At 46.9% G+C, this 26,301-nt stretch overlaps 1 protein-coding gene and 1 long non-coding RNA gene across 3 annotated transcripts in view; both read right to left on the bottom strand.

Annotated features, from left to right (window-relative positions):
• Window positions 1-7,856, bottom strand: part of COTL1 (coactosin like F-actin binding protein 1) — a 43,972-nt gene extending 36,116 nt beyond the window's left edge. Inside the window, exons 1-2 of the mRNA XM_033844410.2 lie at window positions 7,635-7,856; window positions 7,291-7,373 (exon numbers count right to left, since the gene is read on the bottom strand). Coding sequence (XP_033700301.1) covers window positions 7,291-7,373; window positions 7,635-7,711 — 160 coding nt within the window. The 5' untranslated portion in view covers window positions 7,712-7,856. The remainder of the gene's footprint in view (window positions 1-7,290; window positions 7,374-7,634) is intronic.
• A 498-nt stretch (window positions 7,857-8,354) lies between these two features.
• LOC117309090 (uncharacterized) overlaps window positions 8,355-26,301 on the bottom strand; it is a 33,376-nt gene continuing 15,429 nt past the window's right edge. The window contains exons 4-5 of one of the 2 annotated variants that reach the window (XR_004523353.2): window positions 10,660-10,753; window positions 8,370-9,299 (exon numbers count right to left, since the gene is read on the bottom strand). This is a non-coding gene — a long non-coding RNA (uncharacterized lncRNA). Of the gene's footprint in view, window positions 10,754-26,301 lie in introns of both variants that reach the window. The other variant, XR_004523352.2, reaches the window with a different exon arrangement.

Genomic DNA, 26,301 nt, shown 5'->3' with positions numbered 1-26,301 from the left:
TATACCTCAGCTAATGCATTTTGCCACTCTTCTTGGGAGCAGAGCAGACTAGAGAAGGGGGCTGTGAGAGAGAAAGAGAATGCATGGTCAAGAAGGGCCTCTTTCTTAAATATCTATGCCAAGGGGTCAGGCAGCCTCTCCTAACATATCTCCCATGATGGGGGTCTTACTACCACCAGTGACAGCCCATTCTAACTTGAGGCCAGTTCTTCCTCAGGCAAACCCAAAATCTGTCCCTGAAATTTCTACTGTTTGGTGCTCTACCACATGGGGTTGGGGTGAGGGTAGGAACACTGAAGAAGTCCACACCTTCCACAAGACAGCTCCTCAAACATCTGAAGACAACACTCCTGTCCCCCTGCGGTGTCTCTCCAAGTGAAATATGCCCCATTCCCTCAGTCAGTTCTCACATGAGAGGTTTCGAATTCCTTGCCCAACCTGGATTCTCCTCTCTTAGCCTGTCCCAGCCATCTACTCTGGGTGCTATGACCAGGACTCTTTTAGAGGGAAATGAGAAAGAACCCTCTCAAGCTGCCTTAAGGAAAAAAAAAAAAATTAATTGGCTCATGAAAGCAAACAGCCAGGAGAGAGCTTCAGGCATGGCTGGATCCAGGAGCTTAAGCCATGTCATCTGTTCTCCATCCTCCATCTTTGGCTCTATACCTGAGTTTTCAGGTTCCCTCTCCAAATGGTTGATGGGTGCTGCAAGCCCCAAGCCTTCAACGTGCTTACAGGTCTTAATCCCAGAGAAAGATAAAGGGACCCAAAGTCTAAGGGATGGAGCCGATTGGTTTGACTTGAGTCACCTGGGCCCAACCCTGAACCAATCAGTTAACAGACTTGTTAACAGTTAATGGCTTACTCTGACTGGCCAGATCTGGGTCATGTGCCCTCTCAGTGGGGAGAGGCAGAGTCAACCTCACTGGAACTACACTGGCTGAGCAGGATTATTATAAAATGACAGGGAGAAGTTCCTCCAGAGGATGGCATGCTGGACAGACAAAAACATGCAACCCCACATCTCTCTGGGAGTGATGTTGGAGCTGAACACTCCAGACTCACCAGAGCATGATGGGAATATCATCTGCACCCAGACAGACCACCTTCCAAAGTGCTACATTAACAGTAACCACATTTATTGAGCAGCCACTCTATACCAGGCATTGCCCTACAAGCTTGATGCGTATCATGTCAATTTACCCTCACAACAACCCTGCACACCATGTGCAATTACTATCCCCACGTTACAGAAGAGGAAACAGAGAATCTGGGAGACTTGACCAAGGTCACACAGCGCAGCAAGGCTACAACTCAAGGCGAGACACCTTGGCTCCAACATCGATGCTCGTAACTGTAACTGATCGGCTCTAAAATCTGCACCAACAGAAAACTGGATTCATTCCCAGGCGGCTGGATTCTTTCTAAAATAGAACTGCTTGCAACAGAGTATTTTGGGGTCCATCAATAATAGATGTATTAAACAAGGCTACATTTATATGAGAGGACATTCTGGAGCTACTTTATAAATTTATTTATTTAGTTTTGGCTGTGTCAGGTCTTTGCTGCTGTGCGCGGGCTTTCTCTAGTTGTGGCAAGCACGGACTACTCTTTCTTGCGGTGCACGGGCTTCTCATTGCGGTGGCTTCTCTTGTTGCGGAGCATGGGCTCTAGGCACACGGGCTTCAGTAGTTGTGGCACGTGGGCTCAGTAGTTGTGGCTCGCGGGCTCTAGAATGCAGGCTCAGTAGTTGTGCACGGGCTTAGTTGCTCCGCGGCATGAGGGATCTTGCTAGACGAGGGCTCGAACCCGTGTCCCCTGCATTGGCAGGCGGATTCTTAACCACTGCGCCACCAGGGAAGCCCAAAACTCCATTGCTTTTTTTTTTTTTTGCGGTATGCAGGCCTCTCACCGCTGTGGCCCCTCCTGTTGCGGAGCACAGGCTCCGGATGTGCAGGCCTAGCGGCCATGGCTCACGGGCCCAGCCGCTCTGCGGCACGTGGGATCCTCCCGGACCGGGGCACGAACCCGTGTCCCCTGCATCGGCAGGCGGACTCCCAACCACTGCGCCGCCAGGGAAGCCCCTGGAGCTACTTTAAAGGCTGGGCGATGACAATAGAACATCAGCTCCATGAGGACAGGGGCTCTCTCTGCGTCTATATTTATCCTCAGTGCCTAGAACAGTACCCTACAGAGTAGCCGCTCGTATACACTGGAGGAAGGAAAGAGGGAACGAACGAACGAATGAACAAATTTCTGAGCGTTAAACTATATCTAAACTATATCTGGTTTTTATTCTCTTCTTTCTGCTTAGTCTTGCTTTCCGAGTATCCTGCAAAGGACGTGTATTACTTGTAAGGTACAGAAAGAAGACATGATTTCATAGACAACTCGAGCCACTGCCCCAACACACACACATGATCTGTAAGCCCTTATGCTGAGATCAGAGAGATCACGTGACCAGTCAATCTGCGAAACAGCTCCTTTCTCCTTTGCCAGCTGAGCCCTGGCTCCTCCCCACTGCCCGGGGCTCTGTTGGGGCAACCAAAGACCCTCCAGCACAGCTCGGTACCCATTCCCTCCCCAGCATCTCTTCCCCTCCCATCTCTCTGGTGCTCTCAGACCACATGCGTTACTTCCACAACAATTAAATCCACCAATGAGGTGACAATCACAGTGATTACCATTTACGGGAGCACTTACTGCATCTTTGGCACCATGGACCTGCTTCCTTAATCCTGCTACTGAGCACATTATAGCAAAAGAAAGAGCAGACGAACTCACCTGCTCCAGATCCCACGACTGGCAAGTATTTGAACCCAGGCCTGTTTGAAGCAGCCCAGCCCTTTAACCACTGTGCTAACCACCTGTTACCATGTACTGAGCACCTACTGCATGCAGGCCCAGGCTAAAGGTCTCATGCACGCCCACATAGGGCCTACTGCGTGCCAGCCTGGGGTTGAGCGCCTCTCATGGGCAAACCCAGAGTTGAGCGCCTACTGTGTGCTGAGCTGGGGCATGCACTGATAGCTTCAGAGTAGAAAGCACCCTGTCATCCTAAGTACTAGGAGAATAAAAATAATACCATAAAAAGTAACAGTAACACCAGGGAGGTGCTGGACTCTCCTTTTAGACATGATATTTCACTTAACCCTCTCAGTCACCATCAGAGGCAGGCACCATCAGGACCCGCATTTTACCGAGCAGAAAACTGTGGCACAGAGAAAGGGATGTCCTTGCCCAAGGCCACACAGCAAGGGGCAGAGCTGGGATGTGAATCTAGAGCTTTTCTGATTCCCAAGGGTTCTGGCTGTTGAAATACAGAAGGGATTGCACTAGACTGGTTTGCTGGCTCAATCCCAGATGGACAGATACAGGGGAGAGGAATTCTGCCCGGAGGGAACCTCCAAAATCACTGGCCTGCAGGCTGGGAGTATTACACAGGGTCAAGCCACAGGTGCACAAAGAAGGGTGTGGGGAGCTATTGGGCAGGAGAGGTGGGTGGGGACCAACGGACTGGAATGGCAAGCAGGCAGCCTGTAAATGCAATGGGCAGATGGGAGCTATAGATGGCTAATGAGCAGAGGAGAGACTTGATTAGAGCTCTTCTTTAGGAAGAGTTACTCCCAGTGGGGGATTGGGGTGGGGTAGAATGGTTGTAGGACAAGAAAGAACAAGGGCTGAGGGACTGTTGCAGTAAGCGCGGGCCATGGACCTGTTTTGGGTTTGCCCCTCTTCTGGAAGCAATATGCCCTCCCATCCACTTTTCCCTTACGAAACCACCCTCCCCCACCCTGGCTCCTGGTTTGGGTGGGCCTGCCCCTCCCCCCCTCCAGGGGTGGGCACCGATCCAGCTCTAGCCAGCCAGAATGGCGGTGATTGGTTCACAGTGGGCACATGAACCCAGCCAGGCCAAACAGTGTCTGTCAGTCTGGAGACTTCCACTGAAATCGGTGGCAGAGTCTGTCTGTCCCCATCAGGATGGCTTTGCCCGCAGCCCGGAAGCTGGGATGCTTAGGGGGCAACTGTATCACCGCTCAGGGAGAACCTGCCCTCCTGCCCCCAAGAAGGGCAATAAAGGAGGAAGACAGAGCTAGCAGCAGCAGGAGGGGAGGTTGAGTTTGGGCAGCCTTACCTGCAGCTGCTACTTGGCCTGGACTTGCCAACCGTGGAAGCTACACTTCTTTTTTTTTTTTTTTTTTTTTGCTTAAGCTAACTGCACTGGGCTTCTCTCACCGCCCCTGACAGATCTCCCACCAATCCACACGGACTGAAGTTTGGGGCAAGAAGCAAGCGCAGACGCGGTGATGGAGCACTTAGTGCAGCAGGAAGGGGGCCAGGTGAGTCCAGCGCCAGACGAGCCAGTGCGGGGCGCTGAGGACTCCAAATCCTGCCGGCAGAAAGAAACAGGAGGACGAGGGCCCAGCGACTTTCCAGATCCACGACCTTCGGGAAGCACCTCCTGCAGACAAGGACAGGCCAGACTGGGGGCTGAGGAGAGGTGACAGGGAGAGGCTGCACGGGCACATTCCATTCTGGAAAACCTGGGGGAAGGACAGGAGAAGGAAGACAGTAGCCAGCGAGCACAGGAGAGGTGAAGGAGGGTGTTGCAGACAGACGATGCCCAAGGAGGGGCTGTCAGGGAGGAGAGCGAGCCCGGGGACCCTCCACCCCCTCATCCCCACAGTGCAGACGGAGGGGAGACCAGGTGCTGTTTTCAGGCCCCCAGGTCCGCTGTGACCTTGTGAGAGGTTTGGAAATAGGAAGGCTGGACCAGAGCGGGAGCCTCAGGCCTGTCAGGACACCTGGCTGGGGATGAGGGCCACCAAGAAGCCTCCCGGCATCACGCGAATAGGCAAGTGTGTCTTTTGTGACCTGCAAACAACCCCACAAGCCCTGACCAGAACCTGCTGTGTCACTGAAGAATCCTCATGGCTTAGAAATGAGAGCCTAAACCACTTCCTCAGCAAGAAGGGGCCAAGAGCACAGACCTCGGAGCCAGCCTGCCCGGGTTCAAGTCCCAGCTCTGCCACGACCTTGCTGTGTGATCTCTGGCAAGTCACTTAACCTCTCTGGGTCTTGGTTTCCTCATCTATGGAAGTAACAGAGACAAGGCACGTCCAGCGTAGTGACTTGCATATAGAAAGTTACTACTCAGCGTTCTGAATCCTTGGTCACTGGGTTATGAGGACACGGCAGTGGGATGGAACCAGCTTTTCTAACACAAACAAGAGCAGACACGGCAACCATAACGCGCCTATACATTTGTCCAACAGATGGCTGGGGAAGGAAGGCGGACTTCCAGCCAAAGCAGACGGAGCCTTCAGATCCCACAGCCCATTCATAAGATCAACAAGCAGCAGGGAGAGCATTTTTAGTTCTCCCCCCAGGCCCTCCCCACTCCCATTCCTGTCATTGGGGGAAGGGTCTGACTAGCAAACCGCAAAGCTCCAGGGAGGGAGGAAGTGTTCTCTGACCACAGCCTCGCCCCATGGCCAGGAGCATCTGTTCGGAACCTACTCACAGGATGCCCTTTCTTCCCGGGGTCACCTTCTCCTACTCCATGGAGAGAACAATAGCTTCAGAGGCAGGGGGCGGGGGGCAGGGGAAGACCCCATTCTGATGGGGGGTGGGGTGATGGATGGCCGGCAGGAGGAAACTGCTACCTTACTGTCAAGGGAGGAAAGAAGCCGGCCTGTGACAAAGCCTCAGAGACAGCAAGGCAGAAAATACTGCTGAAACTCCCAGTTATATGCCAGATGGGGTGAAAGCCAGGAGTCTGCACTTACTCCACTTGTAAAAGCAGTCATCGTGGTGGCGGAAGGATAGAGGTGGTTCAGAGACGGGGCTCCTCCGCCAGGATTGGAACCCAGCCCCCACCCCCACCCCGCTCTCCACAAGCGGCCCCTGCACCTCATTAGATGTCAGTTGTGACAGTACTTCACACATCTGATATTTTAAACAATCCAAAAGCAGTGAGTGAACGTCTAGAGGCAGCACTTAGGAAGACGTTCTAGTTGAGAGAAGATTTAAAAAATAAACAAAGCTCAGTACCACCCAGCCCATAGCAGACACTTTATAAACATTCTTTTAATTAGAGTAAATGCAAAATATCTTTTGAATAAAGGAAAGGGGCCGTCGCATGATCCTGGGCACGATGAGAACTTTTTATTTATTTCACAAATGACCATGTCGTTTGCACAGGCACTGACTCACCAATTCTCACAACAGCCCTCTAAGATTACAGGAGAGGAAACCAAGGTCCCGAGAGTTAAAGTAACTTGCCCCAAACCACACAGCTAGAGGGTGGCCACGTGGGGATTCCAACCCACCTTGCTGACTGAGTCCCCACCCTAACCTTCAGGCTGCACTGCCTGTGTCTGAATCTATGTGTTTCCAAGCTAGAGACCAGAGCCTGGAAAAGAGCCCATTCTCCAATCTCAGCTTTAAAAGGCCCTCTTACCAACGATGCTGGGCCTTTTGCTTCTATGGGGTGGGGATGGGGGGTTGTGGTTCTACCTGCGTGCGTTCTTTCCTCCTAATGGTTCAACACACCGCAGGGAAGGGCAGAAAGTTTACAAACCCTAAGGATCCTGCTTAAAAGATTTCTTACATATGTAGAAACCTGTTTAACCGCCTCACAGATCAAAATACATTTTCAACCCCACCCGACCCCACACCACCTTCCGGGTGCCCCTCCCCCCACCAGTGCCTATCTACCCGCAAATACGCCCATTCTTCTGACTTTTCACACCACAGATTGGCTTTGCCTTTTCTATCATTTCATATACATGGGATCCTACGGTGGGTACACTTTCATATCTGGTTCTATAGTCTACAAATAAAAACATTTCACCAGCACACGGACAATGATTGTGGGAGAAGGGGGGTGGGTGAAGCTGACCGTTTCCAGCTCCTGCAATAAACGCTAGGATTGTTTTTATTGGGGCTCACTGACCGGTGGAAGGGGAAAGCGGGGAGGGCTGGAGCCAGGAGTTTGGAACAGCGGCAGTTGACGGTGGAAAACTAGCGACCCGCAGGAGGCAAAGGAGCTGCCGTGCCTGAAAAGGTTACCTTGGGAGAGAGGAAGCCAGGCGGTCGCCTCTGATCGCTCTGGATGCCCAGAGGGGAGAAGCCTTTGTGAGGCTTTAGAACGCTCAAATCTGGTTCCTACAGTGCCAGAGGCGCCCAGGGTGGCCACAGGCTCCGCCCAGTTTGGCCTCTGCCGCCCCTCCCCGGCACTGACAATATCCCAGAAGACGGGGAACTCCCCCAGATGGCGCGTCTCCCTACCTGTGCACTGTTGGATGAAGTCCTGATATTCCGCTCCCTGCTCGCCGGGGACGATGGTGGAGCCGTCATATTTAAAAGTCACCCTTTGGATTGGGAGAAGAGAAAAACACACATACACACATCAGCGTTGGTAGCTGCACAGTGCCGAGCTTCCAGCAGGACAATCTAAAAGATGCTCTGGCTAGGGAGAAGCCAGCGCTGGCTTTCCACGCCGTCCTGGGTTAAGGCTGCGGGAAGACAGCACGGGATGACCCTTCATCCGTCCGGTCTGGAAGACGGGTCAGTGCACCAGGCCCCTTGCGAGCTCGGGAGCGGGGCTTGGAGAGCAAAGGAAAGTTCCTCACCAGATGACGGCCGAGCCGTCGTCGCGCACCAGGTTGTACGCCGTCCGGCAAGCCTCTTTGTCGATCTTGGTGGCCATCGCCGCGATGCCGCAACGTGGATACTGTGCTCGCAGCGACAGATAAGCGCGCTCCGGGACGGCTACAGGGACCAGAGCAGAGCGGGGCGGGGACGCTCCAAGGGCGGGCGGGCGGGCAGCGGCGGCGACAGCGGCCGGGGAAAGCGAGCTCTGAGCTCCGAGCGCTGCTCTGGCTCCGAGGGCGCCGTGAGCGCGCGCCAGACCTAGGCCGCGCCGCCCCGCCCCCTCCAGCCATTGGCCTCCCAGGACGCATCCCGCCACGCCTCCTCTCGCTATTGGTCGTAGGGCGTCGAGGGCGGGGCGTCTTTACGTGACAGCGACCAATCCCAGCCCGAGTGAGTTGCGCAACTCTGCAGTGGGGGCTGGAGGAGGGGACTTCTTTCCCCCCGCCTCCTCCTTCCTCCTCCTCCTCTTCTCCCTACCCCCTCTTCTCCTGTATCCCCCAGCCCTTTCCTCCTTCTCCCACTCCCCCAGCTTCCCCCCCCATTTCCTCCTCCCCAAGCCGTTTCTCCTTTCCCTCTCTCTTCTCTTGTCCTTCTCCGTCCTCACTCCTTGAGCCTGTCTCCTCATTTTCTCCCTCGCCTCCCCTCCTCCTCCTTGCTCCTCCCACTTCCGTAACCCCCCTCCCTCCTACCTATACTCACCTCCCCTCTATCCCCTCCCTCTATCCCCCTCCCCCCTTGCCCCCCCACCAGGCTGCTGGGCTCCACAGGGGATCTCCAAGTGGGTGACTTAATGCATCAAACCCAAGGAGACTGCCCCTGCCCCAGTGTATGGCTCCCTGGTTTCTAGGTAGGGAGGAATTGGAAAGAATTAAGCATTTTTAAATAGGAGGGAATAGAAAGTGGACTGCTTCCAAAATGCTGGTGGGATCACTGTTTACTTTGTGTTCCGGTTATTTGCATTCACAGCTTATCTCTCCCTTTGGGTTCCTCCGAGGGCAGGAGCTGACTCATTCTGTCTTCTTTCTGCCCTCACTGACTCACTCATTCATTCCCTCCTGCAATCATTCCACAAAGATGAGTTACAGGGTCAAGGCAAGTAAAAAGCCCAGACCCCAGAGACCTGGCTCTTGCATTGCATCTAGCCCTGCCTCTTTTTAACTGTGGGCCCTTGGACAAGACTGAAAAACTCTCTGATTACTTTCCTCCAATGAAATAATAATAGTACTGACACCATAGGTTTGCTTTATGATTAACGGAACCGATACTTATAAACAGATATATTAGACCTTCAACAAAAGGTCATCGTTGTTGGTTATTAACTAAAATAAATCCTAAATAGAAACCCCAAAGGTCAGAACAATGTCCGATTAGTAATAAAATTCTCAATGGCAAACAAACAAAAATCAACCGATCAAGCATCGAACAGGTAAATGGGGGGAGGGGGTGGATGGGACCACATTTACAGGAAAGTGGGAGCCGATGTTGCTATAAAGACAAAAACAAAGAAATTCCAGTTTGATGCAGCTCCTACCTTACTTCTTGATAAAGGTAATGGGACAATCGGCCATTGGAAAGAAGAACAAAGATGAATCCATACCTCACACCACAGATCAGGGTAAATGCCAAAAGGATCAAAGATTTGCCTGTAAATTAAGGAAACCACAAAGTGCCAGAAGAAAACGTGGGAAGCTTCCTTTATAAGACTGGAATGAGAAAGGTCTTTCTAACTATGACTCAAAACACAGAAGCGGGGCTTCCCTGGTGGCGCAGCGGTTGAGAGTCCGCCTGCCGATGCAGGGGACACGGGTTCGTGCCCCGGTTCGGGAAGATCCCACATGCCGCGGAGCGGCTGGGCCCGTGGTACGGAAAAAACAAAACAAAACAAAAAACCACAGAAGCCATAACAAAAGATGGATACATTCAAATATGTAAAAAGTCTTCTTCAATGGGAAAAAACAAAACAAAACAAAAGGCAAGGCAGTAGAAAGTATTTGCAACTCAGATCACAAAGAATTTGTCTTGCTGACGTGTAGAGAAACCAACCTAAGAAAGAGAAAAGAGGGAATTCCCTGGCGGTCCAGTGGTTAGGACTCTCTGTTTCCACTGCCTGGGGCCCGGGGTTCAATCCCTGGTCAGGGAACTAAGATCCTGCAAGGCATGTGGCACGGCCAAAAAAAAAAAAGAAAGAGAGAAAAGGAAAGTGGGCACAGGATATGACCAGACAGATCAGAAGGTTCTTAAACACATGAGAAGATGTTCAATCTCAAGCCCTAATAAGAAAAATGCAAATTCAAGCGAAACTGTGATATCTTAAAAAAAAAAAAACTAGCAGGTTAGCAAAAAGCAAAGTTCGACAAGCATGTTTTGTTAGTGAGGCTGTGAACACCCAGGCCCTCTCGTACAAGCCAGTGAGAGGGCAAGTTGGTAGAACCATCCATGGAAGCCATTTGTCAATATCTAGCAAATTTAGAAATCTATGTGCTCGCGACCAGTTTCCTCTAGATGTCAACAGCACACAGGGCTCCCTGTGTGCCCTGGTCCCGTGCTCGGGGATTCTGATGTAGTTGATCTGAGGTATGGCTTGGGGGGTGGGATTTTTAAAAGCCCCCTTCGTCATTCTCATGTGCAGCTGGAGCCAATGGCCACTGCTATAGACATACTCAAGTGTGTGCAAAATATATTCAAGGTTATTCACTGAGCTTTATTTGTGGCAGCAGAAGCCCCCCCCATTGAATAGATGATGATAAAGGTGTGCCGTGGAGAAGTCTGCAGCTGGAAAGACAGAGAGAGGAGGGGGGCCTTCTCTCTGTGTACTGCTATGTATAGTTCCACAATCTACTTCATGATCGCACAAAACAAGGTATAGAACAGTATGCTCAAAACACCCTTTTGTGTTGCTACCTTTGGGTAAAGTGGGGGGAGGGTTTACAGAGATATTTGTACCTGTTTACAAGTGCATAAACACCTCTGGAAGAGCATACATGAGAAAAACAACAATTGTACCTGAGATGGAGGTGAGGTAGGAAGCCAGACACGAGGGGAAAAGGGGAGGGAAGGAGACTTCATCATATACCATTTTCTTCTCTTCTCTTCTCTTCTATTTTTAAACACATGAATACATTACCGATTAAGAATATTAAATAACAACAACAAGGTGACTTCCATCCTGGATTTGATATTATGGTTCAGGGATCCTGGGGGGGGGGGGGATGCCTTAACGGCGTCTCTCCTATTCCTAGTTGCTATTGCCCTCTACTGGACTGAAAGTGTACAGGGTTGGTTTTGAGGCGAACCCTAATTTTGAGCACCCTGAGGTCCACGTGCCCACCTAAGGCACAAAAATACACTGTACACCAGAAATAAATGCGGTGTGTGAATATTTCTTTAAATCAGGATGCGTACAATAAAAAAAAGCAATCTAATTCAACTCACGTTTCTTTAGAAGAGAAATCAAATCAAAATATTGGGCACTTATTATATGCTAGCTACTATGTCAAGAACGGGGGGAGTGTATAAATTCATTCATTCATTCACTCATTCATTCATTCATTCATTCCTGACAGTGGACCTATTATGTGTCCAAGGCAGGGTCACAAACCCACTTGCCTGTAGGGGGAAGGCACATAACATAAATGAGCCAAGCACACAGCCTGTAAAAAATTTCTTCTGCAGGTCATCGTCTTCTGGGTGTCAGTTTCTTCTTCTGAACTGTCATCTAAAGGGGGCCACTGGTTCTCAGACCCACCCCAGTTGCCAGGTAAGAATCCTAGCATGACCATACCAAGCCTTCCAATTGTCTAAGAAAAGCAAAAAAATCAGAATCTTTTTGTGAATTCTCTCGATTCTTAAACTTGGATAATAACAATGTTACATGTAAGAGCTGCCTGGATGCAGATTTGAACTAGACAAATACACTCCCTGCCCTTATGGGGATTACGGTCTAGGAGGGCTAGGGGATTACAGTTCAAATAGGCCTACACAGTGGAGAGAAAGCAATGACTCCATGATGGGAAGGCCCAAACTTAGTGGAATTCACGCATCAGGCATGTTTTCATCAGGGCTTGGCCTCTATCTTTCTTCATGTTTCTACTTTCCTCCTTTTTTTCCTTTTAATAAATCTATTTATTTATTTTTGGCTGCCTTGGGTCTTTGTTGCTGCGTGCAAGCTTTCTCTAGTTGCGGCGAGCGGGGGCTACTCTTCGTTGTGGTGCGCGGGCTTCTCATTGCGGTGGCTTGTGTTTGTTGCGGAGCGCAGGCTCTAGGCGTGCAGGCTTCAGTAGTTGTGGCTTGTGGGCTCTAGGCGCGCGGGCTTCAGTAGTTGTGGCGCATGGGCTTAGCTGCTCTGTGATATGTGGGATCTTCCCGGACCAGGGCTCAAACCGGTGTCCCCTGCATTGGCAGGCAGATTCTTAACCACTGTGCTACCGGGGAAGTCCTTGCTGTCCTTTTTGTATCAGTTTCATCTCCAGGCAAATTCTGCCCCTCTGGATGCACAACCTACCCCAAATTCTGCACGGCTGACTTCTCATTCAGACCTCACAGGTTGCCCCTCAGAGAGGATTCCCCAGCATCCCAGTATAAAGCAGCCCCCTCTGGGACCTCCCCTGGCCACTCTCTACCACATAGCCTTTTGTTTTCCTCAGCAGTCATAGCTATCTGAAATCACCTTTCTCCTGCATCTCTTTATAACTATGTTGTCTAGCCACTCCCGGAAGAATGTCAGGTCCGTGAGGCCAGGGATGGTGTCCATCTCACTCACCATCGTATGCTCAGGTCCAAGCACGGCACTGGTCCCAGGTGGGCAGGTAATTTACAGTTGTTGAATGGGTGGATGTGGGGTGAGGGCGAGAGAAGAGTCAAGGAAGGTGATACTTGCATAAGAGTGGACATGTAGACCAATGGAACACTTCTGAGAGTCCAGAGGTAAGTTCATACGTTTATGGCCAACTGATTTTTGCAAAGGGTGCCAAGATAATTTCACGGGGAAAGAGTAGTCCTTTATCAAATGGTGCTGGAACCACTGAATAGCACATACAAAAGAATGAAGTTGGGGGCTTCCCTGGTGGTGCAGTGGTGAAGAATCCGCCTGCCAATGCAGGGGACACAGGTTCAAGCCCTGGCCTGGGAAGATGCCACATGCCGCGGAGCAACTAAGCCCATGCGCCACAACTACTAAGCCTGTGCTCTAGAGCCCACGAGCCACAACTACTGAGCCTGCATGCCACAACTACTGAAGCCCACGTGCCTAGGGCCCATGCTCCGCAACAAGGGAAGTCACCACAGTGAGAAGCCCGTGCACGGCAACAAAGAGTCGCCCCCGCTCGCCACAACTAGAGGAGGCCCACATGAAGTAACAAAGACCCAACGAGGCAAAAATAAAAATAAAATAAAATAATTTTTTAAAAAGACAATAACGAGTACCAGTGAGGAGGTGGAGAAATTGGAACCCTCATATACTGTTGACGGGAATGTAAAATGGTGTATGTGCTTTGGAGGACAGTTTGGCAGGTCCTCAAAATGTTGAACATGTAATTATATAGGACCCAGAAATTCCATGTATAGGAATATACCCAACAAAAATGGAAACATATGTCTACATAAAAACTTGTATGTGAATGTTCATAGCAGTATTATTCACAGTAGCCCAAAAGTGAAAACCTAAGTGTCCTTCAACTGATGATTGGACAAACGAAAACATGGTATATCCATACAGTGGAATGAAGTACTGATTCATTCTTATAACATAGACAGACCTTGAAAACAGTACGCTGGAATACTACTCAGCCATAAACAAGAAGGAAATAATGCCATGTGCAGCAACATGGATGGACCTAGAAATTACTAAGGGAAGTAAGTCAGACAGAGAAAGACAAATATCAATACCATATGATATCACTTATATGTGGAATCTAAAAAAAAATGATACAAATGAACTTATTTACAAAACAGAAACAGACTCACAGACATAGCAAACAAACTTATGGTTACCAAAAGGGAAGGGGGAAGGGAAGGATAAATCGGGAGTTTGGAATTAAAATATACACACTACTATAGATAAAACACATATAGTAGTACGTATATTGACCAACTAGGACCTACTGTATAGCACAGGGACCTCTACTCAATATCTTGTAATAACTATAACAGAAGAGAATGGAAAAAAAGATGTATGTATAACTGAATCACTTTGCTCCACACCTGAAACTAACACAACATTGTAAATCAACTATATTTCAATAAAAATTTTTTAAAATAATTAAAAACCTTCATTAAAAATGAAAAAAAAACCCCATTATGCTGAGTGAAAGAAGCCAGTCACAAAAGATCATAAAATATACGATTCCATTGATATGAAAAGTGCAGAATAGTCCATTTATGGAGACAGAAAGTAGATTAGTAGCTGTCAGGGGCTGGAGGGAGGGGGAGAATGGGGGGTGACTGCTAACGAGTATGGGGTCTCTTTGGGAGGCTGAAGAAAATGTTCTGGAATTAGTGATAACGGTCACACAACTTTGTGAATATGAAAAATCACTGAACTGCACACTTTAAAGATGTTTAATGATATGAATCACTGTGTTGTACACCTGAAACTTACACAATATTGTACAGCAACTATACCTCAATGTGAAAATGTTTAATGAAATTTAAAATTTTTATTTATTTATTTTTGGCTGTGTTGGGTCTTCTTTGCTGTGCGTGGGCTTTCTCTAGTTGCGGCGAGCGGGGGCTACTCTTCGTTGCGGTGCACGGGCTTCTCATTGCAGTGTCTTCTCTTGTCGCAGAGCATGGGCTCTAGGTGCGTGGGCTTCAGTAGTTGTGGCACACGGGCTCAGTAGTTGTGGCTCGCCGGCTCTAGAATGCAGGCTCAGTTGTTCTGGCGCACAGGCTTCGTTGCTCCGCGGTATGGGGGAACTTCCCGGACCAGGGCTCGAACCCGTGTCCCCTCCATTGGCAGGTGGATTCTTAACCACTGCGCCACCAGGGAAGTCCTAATGGAATTTTTTAAAAGAGTGAAGGAAGCCACCTGGGCTTGGGGCCTGAGCATCTGGGTGGGTGGAGGAGATGAGTCCAGTTTGGGACAGGTGGCGTTTGAACTGCTCATGGGACATCAAAGTAGAGACGGCCGGCAGAGTTGCAAGACAGAGACTCAGGACAGAGCCTGGGTGGGGCTACAGATCTGGAAACCATGGGTCTACAGGCGGTGCTCAGGCTAGGGGTGTTTGAGAAGGTCCAGGGAGGATGCTTAGGTAGAAGGTCTATGGTGGAGCCCCAAGTGTCATCAGCATGGACAGGAAAGGAAGCCCAGGAAGTAGACTGAGAAGAACTTTCCAGAAAGGGAAGAGGAAGCCCAGAAGAGGTGGTTTTCAGGAAAGGGGGAGCGACCAGCATGGGACAAGCTAGAACCCATCCCTGTGATATTAGGCAGGGGAGCAGAAGGGGGCAGCAAGTGGGGAGGGGGCATGAGACAGTGCCCAGTAAATGTTTTAATCTGTCATTGGCCCATAAAATGGATTATGGTTAGAGACAAGTGTGGGTGGGATCCCCAGCCATGCATAGGTATTGCCTCTTTTGAGCCCCACTGCTATGCCAGATGGGCAAGTTATATAATCTATATTGATATATTATTAATAATAGTAATTATATATCCTATACATGATACAGTAACTATAGTATGCAGTATGATCAATAGTAATGTCTTTCTGTGGGTTGTGTTCTCTGTACCAAGCACCATGTTAAGTGCTTTACGACTGTTTTCTCAGGTAATTCTCATATAAGCCCAAGGAGACCGTGTCCCTAACCCCCCAACATAAGAGAGAGAACTGAGGCACCGAGAGGTGGCGCCATCTCCCCATGGTCACAGGGCAAGAGCATTGCAAATACTGTTTGAACCCAGGCAGTGTGACCTCAGGGATCTAAGCCTCCCCAGCAAGAAAGTTTGGAGACTCTCACATTGACCCGGGGTATCTCAGCTATGTGTGCTCTGAGACTAGAAACATCTGTGCTGATCTTTTATTTTTAATAAATTTATTTATTTTATTTATTTAGTTTTGGCTGCATTGGGTTTTTGTTGCTATGCACGGGCTTTCTCTAGTTGCGGCGAGCAGGGGCTACTCTTTGTTGCGGTGTGCGTGCTTCTCATTGTGGTGGCTTCTCTTGCTGCACAGCACGGACTGTAGGTGCCTGGGCTTCATTTGTTGTGGCTTGTGGGCTCTAGAGCACAGGCTCAGTAGTTGTGGCACACGGGCTTAGCTGTTCCACGACATGTGGGATCTTCCCAGACCAGGGCTTGAACCCGTGTTCCCTGCATTAGCAAATGGATTCTTAATCACTGTGCCACCAGGGAAGTCCTGTGCTGACTTTTTAAGACCATAATTTTTGCATGAGCTTTATTTCTTTCATTGCAAAAAAACCTTACAGAATTGTTGAGGTCAGTGTCCTGGTTTCCACACTTTCCTTGGGGCTACAGAAAGAAAGAAATCCCACCTCAGCTGTAATTAGAGATGGGAATAAAACATAACCCTGAAACTTGCTGTTCTCAGCAAGGTGGTCATCATTCTGAAACAGGTGCCTTACATGGAATGGATATTTATAGAAAATGATATTTATAAAATCAGCACTGAGCTCACTCACTGTCAAATCTCTGAGAAGAGGCCCCCAGGAACTTTTGGGAAATGAAGATGCTGAGCAACTGACTGAGGAAACGTAATCCCTATGTCCTGAATGGTCTTCCTCAGGAACCATGAGTCACTGAGAGAACTCCGCTTGGGTTCCAGAAATCCAGCAAGAAGACACAGGAAGGGGCAACATGACCTGGGATTTTATCTACCGTGAGTAAGGGCAGGGTGGGTCCAAGTCTCTGAATGGGGCAGTGTGGTCTAATGGCTAAGGGTTCAGGCAACTGCTCACCCAAAGCCTGGCTCTGCCTACCCTTCCTGAGCCTCAGTCTCCTCTTCCATTAAGTGGGTACCTCCCACAGAGGAGTTATTTGAGGATCACATGTGGAAAATGCATATCAAAGGATATAAAAGCACCTAATACTTTGAGTGCCAGCCCCCTGCCCCTTCCAAGTGGTATGTAACCTTAAACTGCCTTACTAGAAGTAACACACAGCACTAGAGTCCACTGGAAAACAGAAACTGTATATATATATAAATAATCAAGTAAATGAGAGAGGGAAGTATGTAAGCAGGAAGAATTGAAGGCAGGGTATTGGCTGCAGCAGGTACAGGAGAGCTGAGAAGCTGAGCAGGTTGGTGACACACCCCCAGAAATCAGCCACAGGCTAGAGACTGGTGACCAGCTCTGGGTCAGAGAGACAGAGAGGGGAGGAGGGGACACTAGAGTAGGGGCTGGGGTCACCCAGGGTTTGCTGCAGCTCAGAGGAGGTATGGCTGCTGCAGATTTGCTCCAGAGAGGGACAGAAATACCCTTGCCTTTTCTTCCCTCCTGCCCTCCACTCTCTCACGAGGGTCTCCCACTGCCAGACTCAGCAGGAAGCCTTTGACCAGGGAGCTGGGAAATCCAGCCTGCAGTGGGGACACCCTTCCCCCACGCCACCACCATCCACCCGACCATTCAGGGCCAAGGAGGGCAGGTGGGAGGAGCAGCTCTAACGCCCAGAACCAGGGAAGGAGAACATGTTGTTTCATTGGTCTGACCACACCCTGAGAATTGTGTTCCGATGTGGAAATCATGCTTAAAGGAGGACCCCAGCTGACACAGGGTGGGGATGAGAAGCCACAGATGCAATTTACCCTGCAGGAGAGCAGTTTCATGGAGGGCAGGGGAACTGCCCCTCCATTTGGGAGGGGGTCTCTCTTGCAGCAGATGGTAGTCTTCTTATACAACCCTCCCAGGAGCAAGTCGACACCAGTTACAGGAAGAAAGAGTTGGAGTCAATATAAAGAAGTTGTTTTTCTGTTTCATAGCAATTAACACAACATTGTAAATCAACTATACTTCAGTTTTTAAAAATATATTGATTGGGGGCGGAGTCAAGATGACGTACTAGGAGGACACGGAATTAGCGTCTCCTCATAACTAGGGCACCTACCAGGCACTGGTAGGGGACCATGGACACCTAAGTGCATGGCAGGAACCCCCAGCAACCAGTTCTTTCAATTATAGTTTTATTTTTCCTAATATATTTTTTATCTTTCTAATTTTATTTTGTTTTTTATTCTTTGATATTGTAATACTCCTTTTTTTCTTTCCTTCTTCCTTTTTTTATTTATTATTTATTATTATTTTTTTTTTACCACACAAGAAGCTTGTGGGATCTTGGTTCCCAGGCTGAAGGTCGGGCCCGAGCTCCTGTGGTGGGAGCTCCAAGTCCAAACTGCTGCACTAACAGAGAACCTCAGACCCCAGGGAATATGAATCAGAGTGAGGCCTCCCAGAGGTCCTCATCTCAGCACTAAGACCCAGCTCTAACCAACTGCCTGCAAACTCCAGTGCTGGCTGGACGTCTCAGGCCAAACAACCAGTAAGACAAGAATACAGCACCACCCATCAAAAAAAAAAAAAAAGTTACAGACGAAGGAGCAAGGTAAACACCTACAAGACCAGATAAATGGAGACGAAATAGGCAACATACCTGAAAAAGAATTCAGAGGAATAGCAGTAAAGATGATCCAAAATCTCGGAAACAGAATGGAGAACATACAAGAAACATTTAACAAGGACCCTGAAGAACTAAAGAGCAAACCAACAGTGATGAACAACACAATTACTGAAATTAAAAATACTCTAGAAGGAATCAATAACAGAATAACTGAGGCAGAAGAACGGATAAGTGAGCTGGAAGATAAAATGGTGGAAATAACAGCCAGGGAGTAGAATAAAGAAAAAAGAATGGGGCTTCCCTGGTGGCGCAGTGGTTAAGAATCCGCCTGCCAATGCAGGGGACACGAGTTCGAGCCCTGATCTGGGAAGATCCTACGTGCCACGGAGCAACTAAGCCCATGCGCCACAACTGCTGAGCTTGTGCTCTAGAGCCCATGAGCCACAACTACTGAGCCTGCGTGCCACAACTACTGAAGCCCATGTACTCTAGGGCACATGCTCTGCAACAGAGAGAAGCCACTGCAATGAGAAGCCCACACACCGCAACAAAGAGTAGCCCCCACTCGCCACCACTAGAGAAAGCCTGCGCACAGCAACAAAGACCCAACGCAGCCAAAGATAAATTAATTAATTAATTTTTTTAAAAAAAAGAAAAAACAATGAAAAGAATTGAGGACAGTCTCAGAGACCTCTGGGACAACATTAAACGCACCAATATTTGAATTATAGGGGTCCCAGAAAAAGAAGAAAAAAAGAAAGGGTCTGAGAAAATATTTGAAGAGATTATAGTCAAAAACTTCCCTGACATGGGAAAGGAAATAGTCACCCAAGTCTAGGAAGCACAGAGAGTCCCATACAGGATAAACCCTATGAAAAGCACAACAAGACACATATTAATCAAACTAACAAAAAATTAAATTCAAAGAAAAAATATTAAGGGCTTCCCTGGTGGCTCAGTGGTTGAGAGTTCGCCTGCCGATGCAGGGGATACGGGTTCGTGCCCCGGTTCGGGAAGATTCCACATGCCGCGGAGCGGCTGGACCCGTGAGCCATGGCCACTGAGCCTGCGTGTCCAGAGCCTGGGCTCCACAACGGGAGAGGCCACTATAGTGAGAGGCCCGCGTACCGCAAAAAAAAAAAAAAAATTAAAAGCAGCAAGGGAAAAGCAACAAATAACATACAAGGGAATCACTATAAGGTTAACAGCTGATTTTTCAGCAGAAACTCTGCATGCCAGAAGGGAGTGGCTGGGCATATTTAAAGTAATGAAAGGGAAAAACCTACAACCAAGATTACTCTACCCAACAAGGATCTCATTCAGATTCGATGGAGAAATTAAACTTTTACAGATAAGCAAAAGTTAAGAGTATTCAGCACTGGGCTTCCCTGGTGGTGCAGGGGTTAAGAATCCACCTGCTAAGGCAGGGGACACATGTTCAAGCCCTGGTCTGGGAAGATCCCACATGCCACGGAGCAGCTAAGCCCGTCCACCACAGCTACTGAGCCTCAGCTCTAGAGCCCACGAGCCACATCAACTGAGCCCACGTACCACAACTACTGAAGCCTGTGTGCCTAGAGCCCGTGCTCGCAACAAGAGAAGCCACTGCAGTGAGAAGCCCGCGTACCACAACGAAGAGTAACCCCACTCGCTGCAACTAAAGGAAGCCTGCACACAGCAACAATAGACACAACGTAGCCAAAAATAAATTAATTAATTAATTTAAGAAAAACCACATCCCTGGTCAGAAAAGTACAATTAAAAATAAATAAATAAACATTTAAAAAAAAACAGAGAGAATTCAGCACCACCAAACCAGCTTTACAGCAAGTGCTAAAGGAACTTCTCTAGGTAGGAAACACAAGAGATGGAAAAGGCCTACAAAAACAAACCCAAAACAATTAATAAAATGGTAATAGGAACATACATATCGATAATTACCTTACATGTAAATGGATTAAATGCTCCAACCAAAAGACATAGCTTGCCTGAATGGATATAAAAACAAGACCCTTATATATGCTGTCTATAAGAGACCCACTTCAGACCTAGAGACACACACAGACTGAAAGTGCAGGGATGGAAAAAGATATTCCATGCAAATGGAAATCAAAAGAAAGCTGGAGGGACTTCCCTGGTGGCACAGTGGTTAAGAATCTACCTGCCAATGCAGGAGATACGGGTTCGAGCCCTGGTCCAGGAAGATCCCACGTGCCACAGAGCAGCTAAGCCCGTGCACCACAACTACTGAGCCTGCATTCTAGGGCCCACGACCCACAACTACTAAAGCCTGCACACCACAACTACTGAGCCTGCGCGACACAACTACTGAAGCCTGCACAGCTAGAGCCCGTGCTCTGCAACAAAGAGAAGCCACCGTAATGAGAAGCCTGTGCACTGCAACGAAGAGTAGCCCCCACTCACTGCAACTAGAGAAAGCCTGCGCCCAGCAATGAAGACCCAATGCAGCCAAAAATAAATGAATAAATAATAAAAAAAGAAGGCTGGAGTAGCAATTCTCATATCAGACAAAATAGATTTTAAAATAAAGATTATTACAAGAGACAAAGAAGGATACTACATAATGATCAAGGGATCAACCCAAGAAGAAGATGTAACAATTGCAAATATTTATGCACCCAACATAGGAGCACCTCAATACATAAGGCAAATGCTAACAGCCATAAAAGGGGTAATCAACAGTAACACAATAATACTAGGGGACTTTAACACCTCACTTCCACCAATGGACAGATCATCCAAAATGAAAATAAATAAGGAAACACAAGCTTTAAATGACACATTAAACAAGATGGATTTAATTGATATTTATAGGACATTCCATCCAAAAACAACAGAATACACTTTCTTCTCAAGTGCTCATAGAACATTCTCCAGGATAGACCATATCTTGGGTCACAAATCAAGCCTTGGTAAATTTAAGAAAATTGAAATCGTATCAAGTATCTTTTCCGACCACAATGCTATGAGACTAGATATCAATTACAAGAAAAAAACTGTAAGAAAATACAAATACATGGAGGCGAAACAATACGCTACTAAATAACCAGATATCACTGAATAAATCAAAGAGGAAATCAAAAAATACCTAGAAACAAATGACAATGAAAACACAACTACCCAAAACCTATGGGATGCAGCAAAAAAAATTCTAAGAGGGAAGTTTATAGCAATACAATCCTACCTCAAGAAACAAGAAACATCTCAAATAAAGAAACTAACCTTACACCTAAAGCAATTAGAGAAAGAAGAACAAAAAAAACCCCCAAAGTTAGCAGAAGGAAAGAAATCATAAAGATCAGATCAGAAATAAATGAAAATAAATGAAGGAAACAATAACAAAGATCAATAAAACTAAAAGCTGGTGCTTTGAGAAGATAAAATTGATAAACCATTAGCCAGACTCACCAAGAAAAAAAGAGAGAGGACTCAAATCAACAGAATTAGAAATGAAAAAGGAGAAGTAACAACTGACACTGCAGAAATACAAAGGATCATGAGAGATTACTACAAGCAACTATATGCCAATAAAATGGACAACCTGGAAGAAACGGACAAATTCTTAGAAAAGCACCAGCTTCCAAGACTGAACCAGGAAGAAATAGAAGACATGAACAGACAATTCACAAGCACTGAAATTGAAACTGTGATTAAAAATCTTCCAACAGGGCTTCCCTGGTGGCGCAGTGGTTGAGAGTCTGCCTGCCGATGCAGGGGACACAGGTTCGTGCCCCGGTCCGGGAAGATCCCACATGCTGTGGAGCGGCTGGGCCTATGAGCCATGGCCGTTGAGCCTGCGTGTCTGGAGCCTGTGGTCCCCAACGGGAGACGCCACAACATACCAGTGAGAGGCCCACATACCACAAAAAAAAAAAAAAAAAAAAAAAATCTTCCAACAAACAAAAGCCCAGGACCAGATGGCTTCACAGGCGAATTCTATCAAACATTTAGAGAAGAACTAACACCTATCCTTCTCAAACTCTTCCAAACTATAGCAGAGGGAGGAACACTCCCAAAATCATTCTATGAGGCCACCATCACCCTGATACCAAAACCAGACAAAGATGTCACAAAAAAAAAAAAAAAAAAACTACAGGCCAATATCTCTGATGAACATAGATGCAAAATTCCTCAACAAAATACTAACAAACAGAATCCAACAGCACATTAAAAGGATCATACACCATGGTCAAGTGGGGTTTATCCCAGGAATGCAAGGATTCTTCAATATATGCAAAGTAATCAATGTGATACACCACATTAACAAACTGAAGGATAGAAACCATATGATAATCTCGATAGATGCAGTAAAAGCTTTTGACAAAATTCAACTCCCATTTACGATAAAAACCCTCCAGAAAGTAGGCATAGAGGGAACCTACCTCAACACAATAAAGACCATATATGACAAACCCACAGCCAACATGTGATGATGAAACCATTTGATGATGATGAAAAACTGAAACCATTGATGAAAAACTGAAACCATTTCCTCTAAGATCGGGAACAAGACAAGGATGTCCACTCTCACCATTATTACTCAACATAGTTTTGGAAGTTTTAGCCACAGCAATCAGAGAAGAAAAATAAATAAAAGGAATCCAAATTGGAAAAGAAGAAGTGAAACTGTCACTGTTTGCAGATGACATGATACTATACATAGAAAATCCTAAAGATGCCACCAGAAAACTACTAGAGCTAATCAATGAATTTGGTAAAGTTATAGGACACAAAATTAATGCACAGGAATCTCTTGCATTCCTATACACTAATGATGAAAAATCTGAAAGTGAAATTAAGGAAACACTCCCATTTACCATTGCAACAAAAAGAATAAAATACCTAGGAATAAACCTACCTAAGCAGAAAAAAAACCTGTATACAGAAGACTATAAGACACTGATGAAAGAAATTAAAGATGATACAAACAGATGGAGAGATATACTATGTTCTTGGATTGGAAGAATCAACATTGTGAAAATGACTATACTACCCAAAGCAATCTACAGATTCAGTGCAACCCCTATCAAGCTACCACTGGCATTTTTCACAGAACTAGAACAAAAAATTGCACAACTTGTATGGAAACACAAAAGACCCCGAATAGCCAAAACAATCCTGAGAAAGAAAAATGCAGCTGGAGGAATCAGGCTTCTGGACTTCAGACTATACTACAAAGCTACAGTAATCAAGACAGTATGGTACTGGCACAAAAACAGAAATATACATCAATGGAACAGGATAGAAAGCCCAGAGAAAAACCCACGCACATATGGTCACCTTATCTTTGATAAAGGAGGCAAGAATATACAGTGGAGAAAAGACAGCCTCTTCAAGAACTGGTGCTGGGAAAACTGGACAGCTACATGTAAAGGAATGAAATTAGAACACTCCCTAACACCATACACAAAAATAAACTCAAAATGGATTAAAGACCTAAATGGAAGGCCAGACGCTATAAAACTCTTAGAGGAAAACATAGGCAGAACTGTCTATGACATCAATCACAGCAAGATCCTTTTTGACCCACCCCCTAGAGTAATGGAAATAAAAACAAAAATAAACAAATGGGACCTAATGAAACTTAAAAGCTTTTGCACAGCAAAGGAAACCATAAACAAGATGAAAAGACAACCCTCTGAATGGGAGAAAATATTTGCAAACAAAGCAACTGACAAAGGATTAAGCACCAAAATATACAAGCAACTCATGCAGCTCAATATCAAAAAACAAACAACCCAATCCAAAAATGGGCAGAAGACCTAAACAGGTATTTCTCCAAAGAAGATATACAGATTGCCAACAAACACATGAAAAGATGCTCAACATCACTAATCATTAGAGAAACACAAATCAAAACTACAATGAGGCATCACCTCACACTGGTCAGAATAGCCACCATCAAAAAATCGATAAACAATAAATGCTAGAGAGGGTGTGGAGAAAAAGGAACCCTCCTACACTGTTGGTGGGAATGTACATTGGTACAGCCACTGTGGAGAACAGTATGGAGGTTCCTTAAAAAACTAAAAATAGAACTACCATATGATCCAGTAATCCCACTATTGGGCATATACCCTGAGAAAACCATAATTCAGAAAGAGTCATGTACCACAATGTTCATTGCAGCTCTATTTAAAATAGTCAGGACATGAAAGCAACCTAAGTGTACATCGACACATGAATGGATACAGAAGATGTGGCATGGGCTTTCTGGTGGTGCACTCGTTAAGAATCCGCCTGCCAATGCAGGGGACACGGGTTGAAGCCCTGGTCCGGGAAGATTCCACATGCCGCGGAGCAACTAAGCCCGTGCAACACAATTACTGAGCCTGCGCTCTAGACCCCACGAGCCACAACTACTGAGCCCACGTGCCAGAACTGAAGCCCGTGCACCTAGAGCCTGTGCTCCGCAACAAGAGAAGCCACCGCAATGAGAAGCCCGCACACCACAATGGAGAGTAGCCCCTGCTCGCCACAACTAGAGAAAAGCCCGTGCATAGCAACAAAGAACCAATGCAGCCCAAAATAAATTAATTAATTTAAAAAAAAAGAAGATGTGGCACATATATACAATGGAATATTACTCAGCCATAAAAAGAAATGCAATTGAGTTATTTGTAGTGAGGTGGATGGACCTAGAGACTGTCATACAGAGTGAAGTAAGTCAGAAAGAGAAAAACAAATACCATATGTTAACACATATATATGGAATCTTAAAAAAAAAAAATGGTTCTGATGAACCTAGGGGCAGGACACAAATAAAGACTCAGGCATAGAGAATGGACTTGAGGACACGGGGAGGGGGAAGGGTAAGCTGGGACAAAGCGAGAGAGTAGCCCTGACATATATACACTACCAAATGTAAAATAGCTAGTGGGAAGCAGCCGCATAGCACAGAGAGATCAGCTCGGTGCTTTGTGACCACCTAGAGGGGTGGGATAGGGAGGGTGGGAGACGCAAGAGGGAGGAGATATGGGGATATATGTATATGTATAGTTGATTCACTTTGTTATACAGCAGAAACTAACACAACATTGTAAAGCAACTATACTCCAATAAAGACGTTAAAAAAATATATATGTATATGTATATACATATATAAAAAATATATATATGTATATATATATATATAGATTAAAGAAAAAAGAAGAAGCTCCTTCCAGTGGAGCCCTCTGAGAGGTAGTGAGTCCCCCGTCACAGCAAAAGATCCGTGAGCATTAATTCTTGATCTAGTGACTGTTGCTTTTCTGAACTAGATTCTACTTTTTTTTTTTTTTTTTTTTGGTTCAGCAGGCATGGTTCACGGGCCTTGCCGTTCTGCAGCATGTGAGATTTTCCCGGACCAGGGCACGAACTGGTGTCCCTGCATCGGCAGGCGGACTCTCAACCACTGCACCACCAGGGAAGCCCAGATTCTACTTTTAACATGACAAAGAAGTTTCAGTAACACAGAAGATCTTGCATCATCAGTTAAACTTTTTTTTTTTTTAACTGTGAAACCCAGATTGGGACTTGAACTCACGGTCTTTTTTTTTCCTGTTAATGAATTTATTTATTTATTTAGTATTTATTTTGGCCTGCGTTGGATCTCCGTTGCTGCACGTGGGCTTTCTCTAGTTGCAGTGAGCGGGGGCTACTCTTTGTTGCAGTGCACGGGCTTCTCATTGTGGTGGCTTTCTCTTGTTGCGGAGCTCAGGCTCTAGGCACGCAGGCTTCAGTAGTTGTGTCACGTGGGCTCAGTAGTTGTGGCTCGTGGGCTCTAAAGCGCAGGCTCAGTAGTTGTGGCGCATGGTCGTAGTTGTAGCATATGGTCTTAGTTGCTTGGCGGCATGTGGGATCTTCCCGTACCAGGGCTCGAACCCATGTCCCCTGCATTAGCGGGTGGATTCTTAACCACTGTGCCACCAGGGAAGTCCCATCAGTTAAACCTTTAAACTTGCTTTGTAAAAACCCTCTGTTTTGTTTCTCCTTAACAGGCTATAAATTCCTCTCAGACAGGAACATGTTTATAGTTCTGCCTGAGTTTAAGCAAATATAATATATGAAAACCTTGGTTC

Source organism: Tursiops truncatus, chromosome 19 (assembly GCF_011762595.2).
Source record: "Tursiops truncatus isolate mTurTru1 chromosome 19, mTurTru1.mat.Y, whole genome shotgun sequence".
Lineage (NCBI taxonomy): Eukaryota > Metazoa > Chordata > Mammalia > Artiodactyla > Delphinidae > Tursiops > Tursiops truncatus.
Note: the sequence above shows the minus strand (reverse complement) of the source record. Positions and strands in the feature narration are given on the sequence as shown.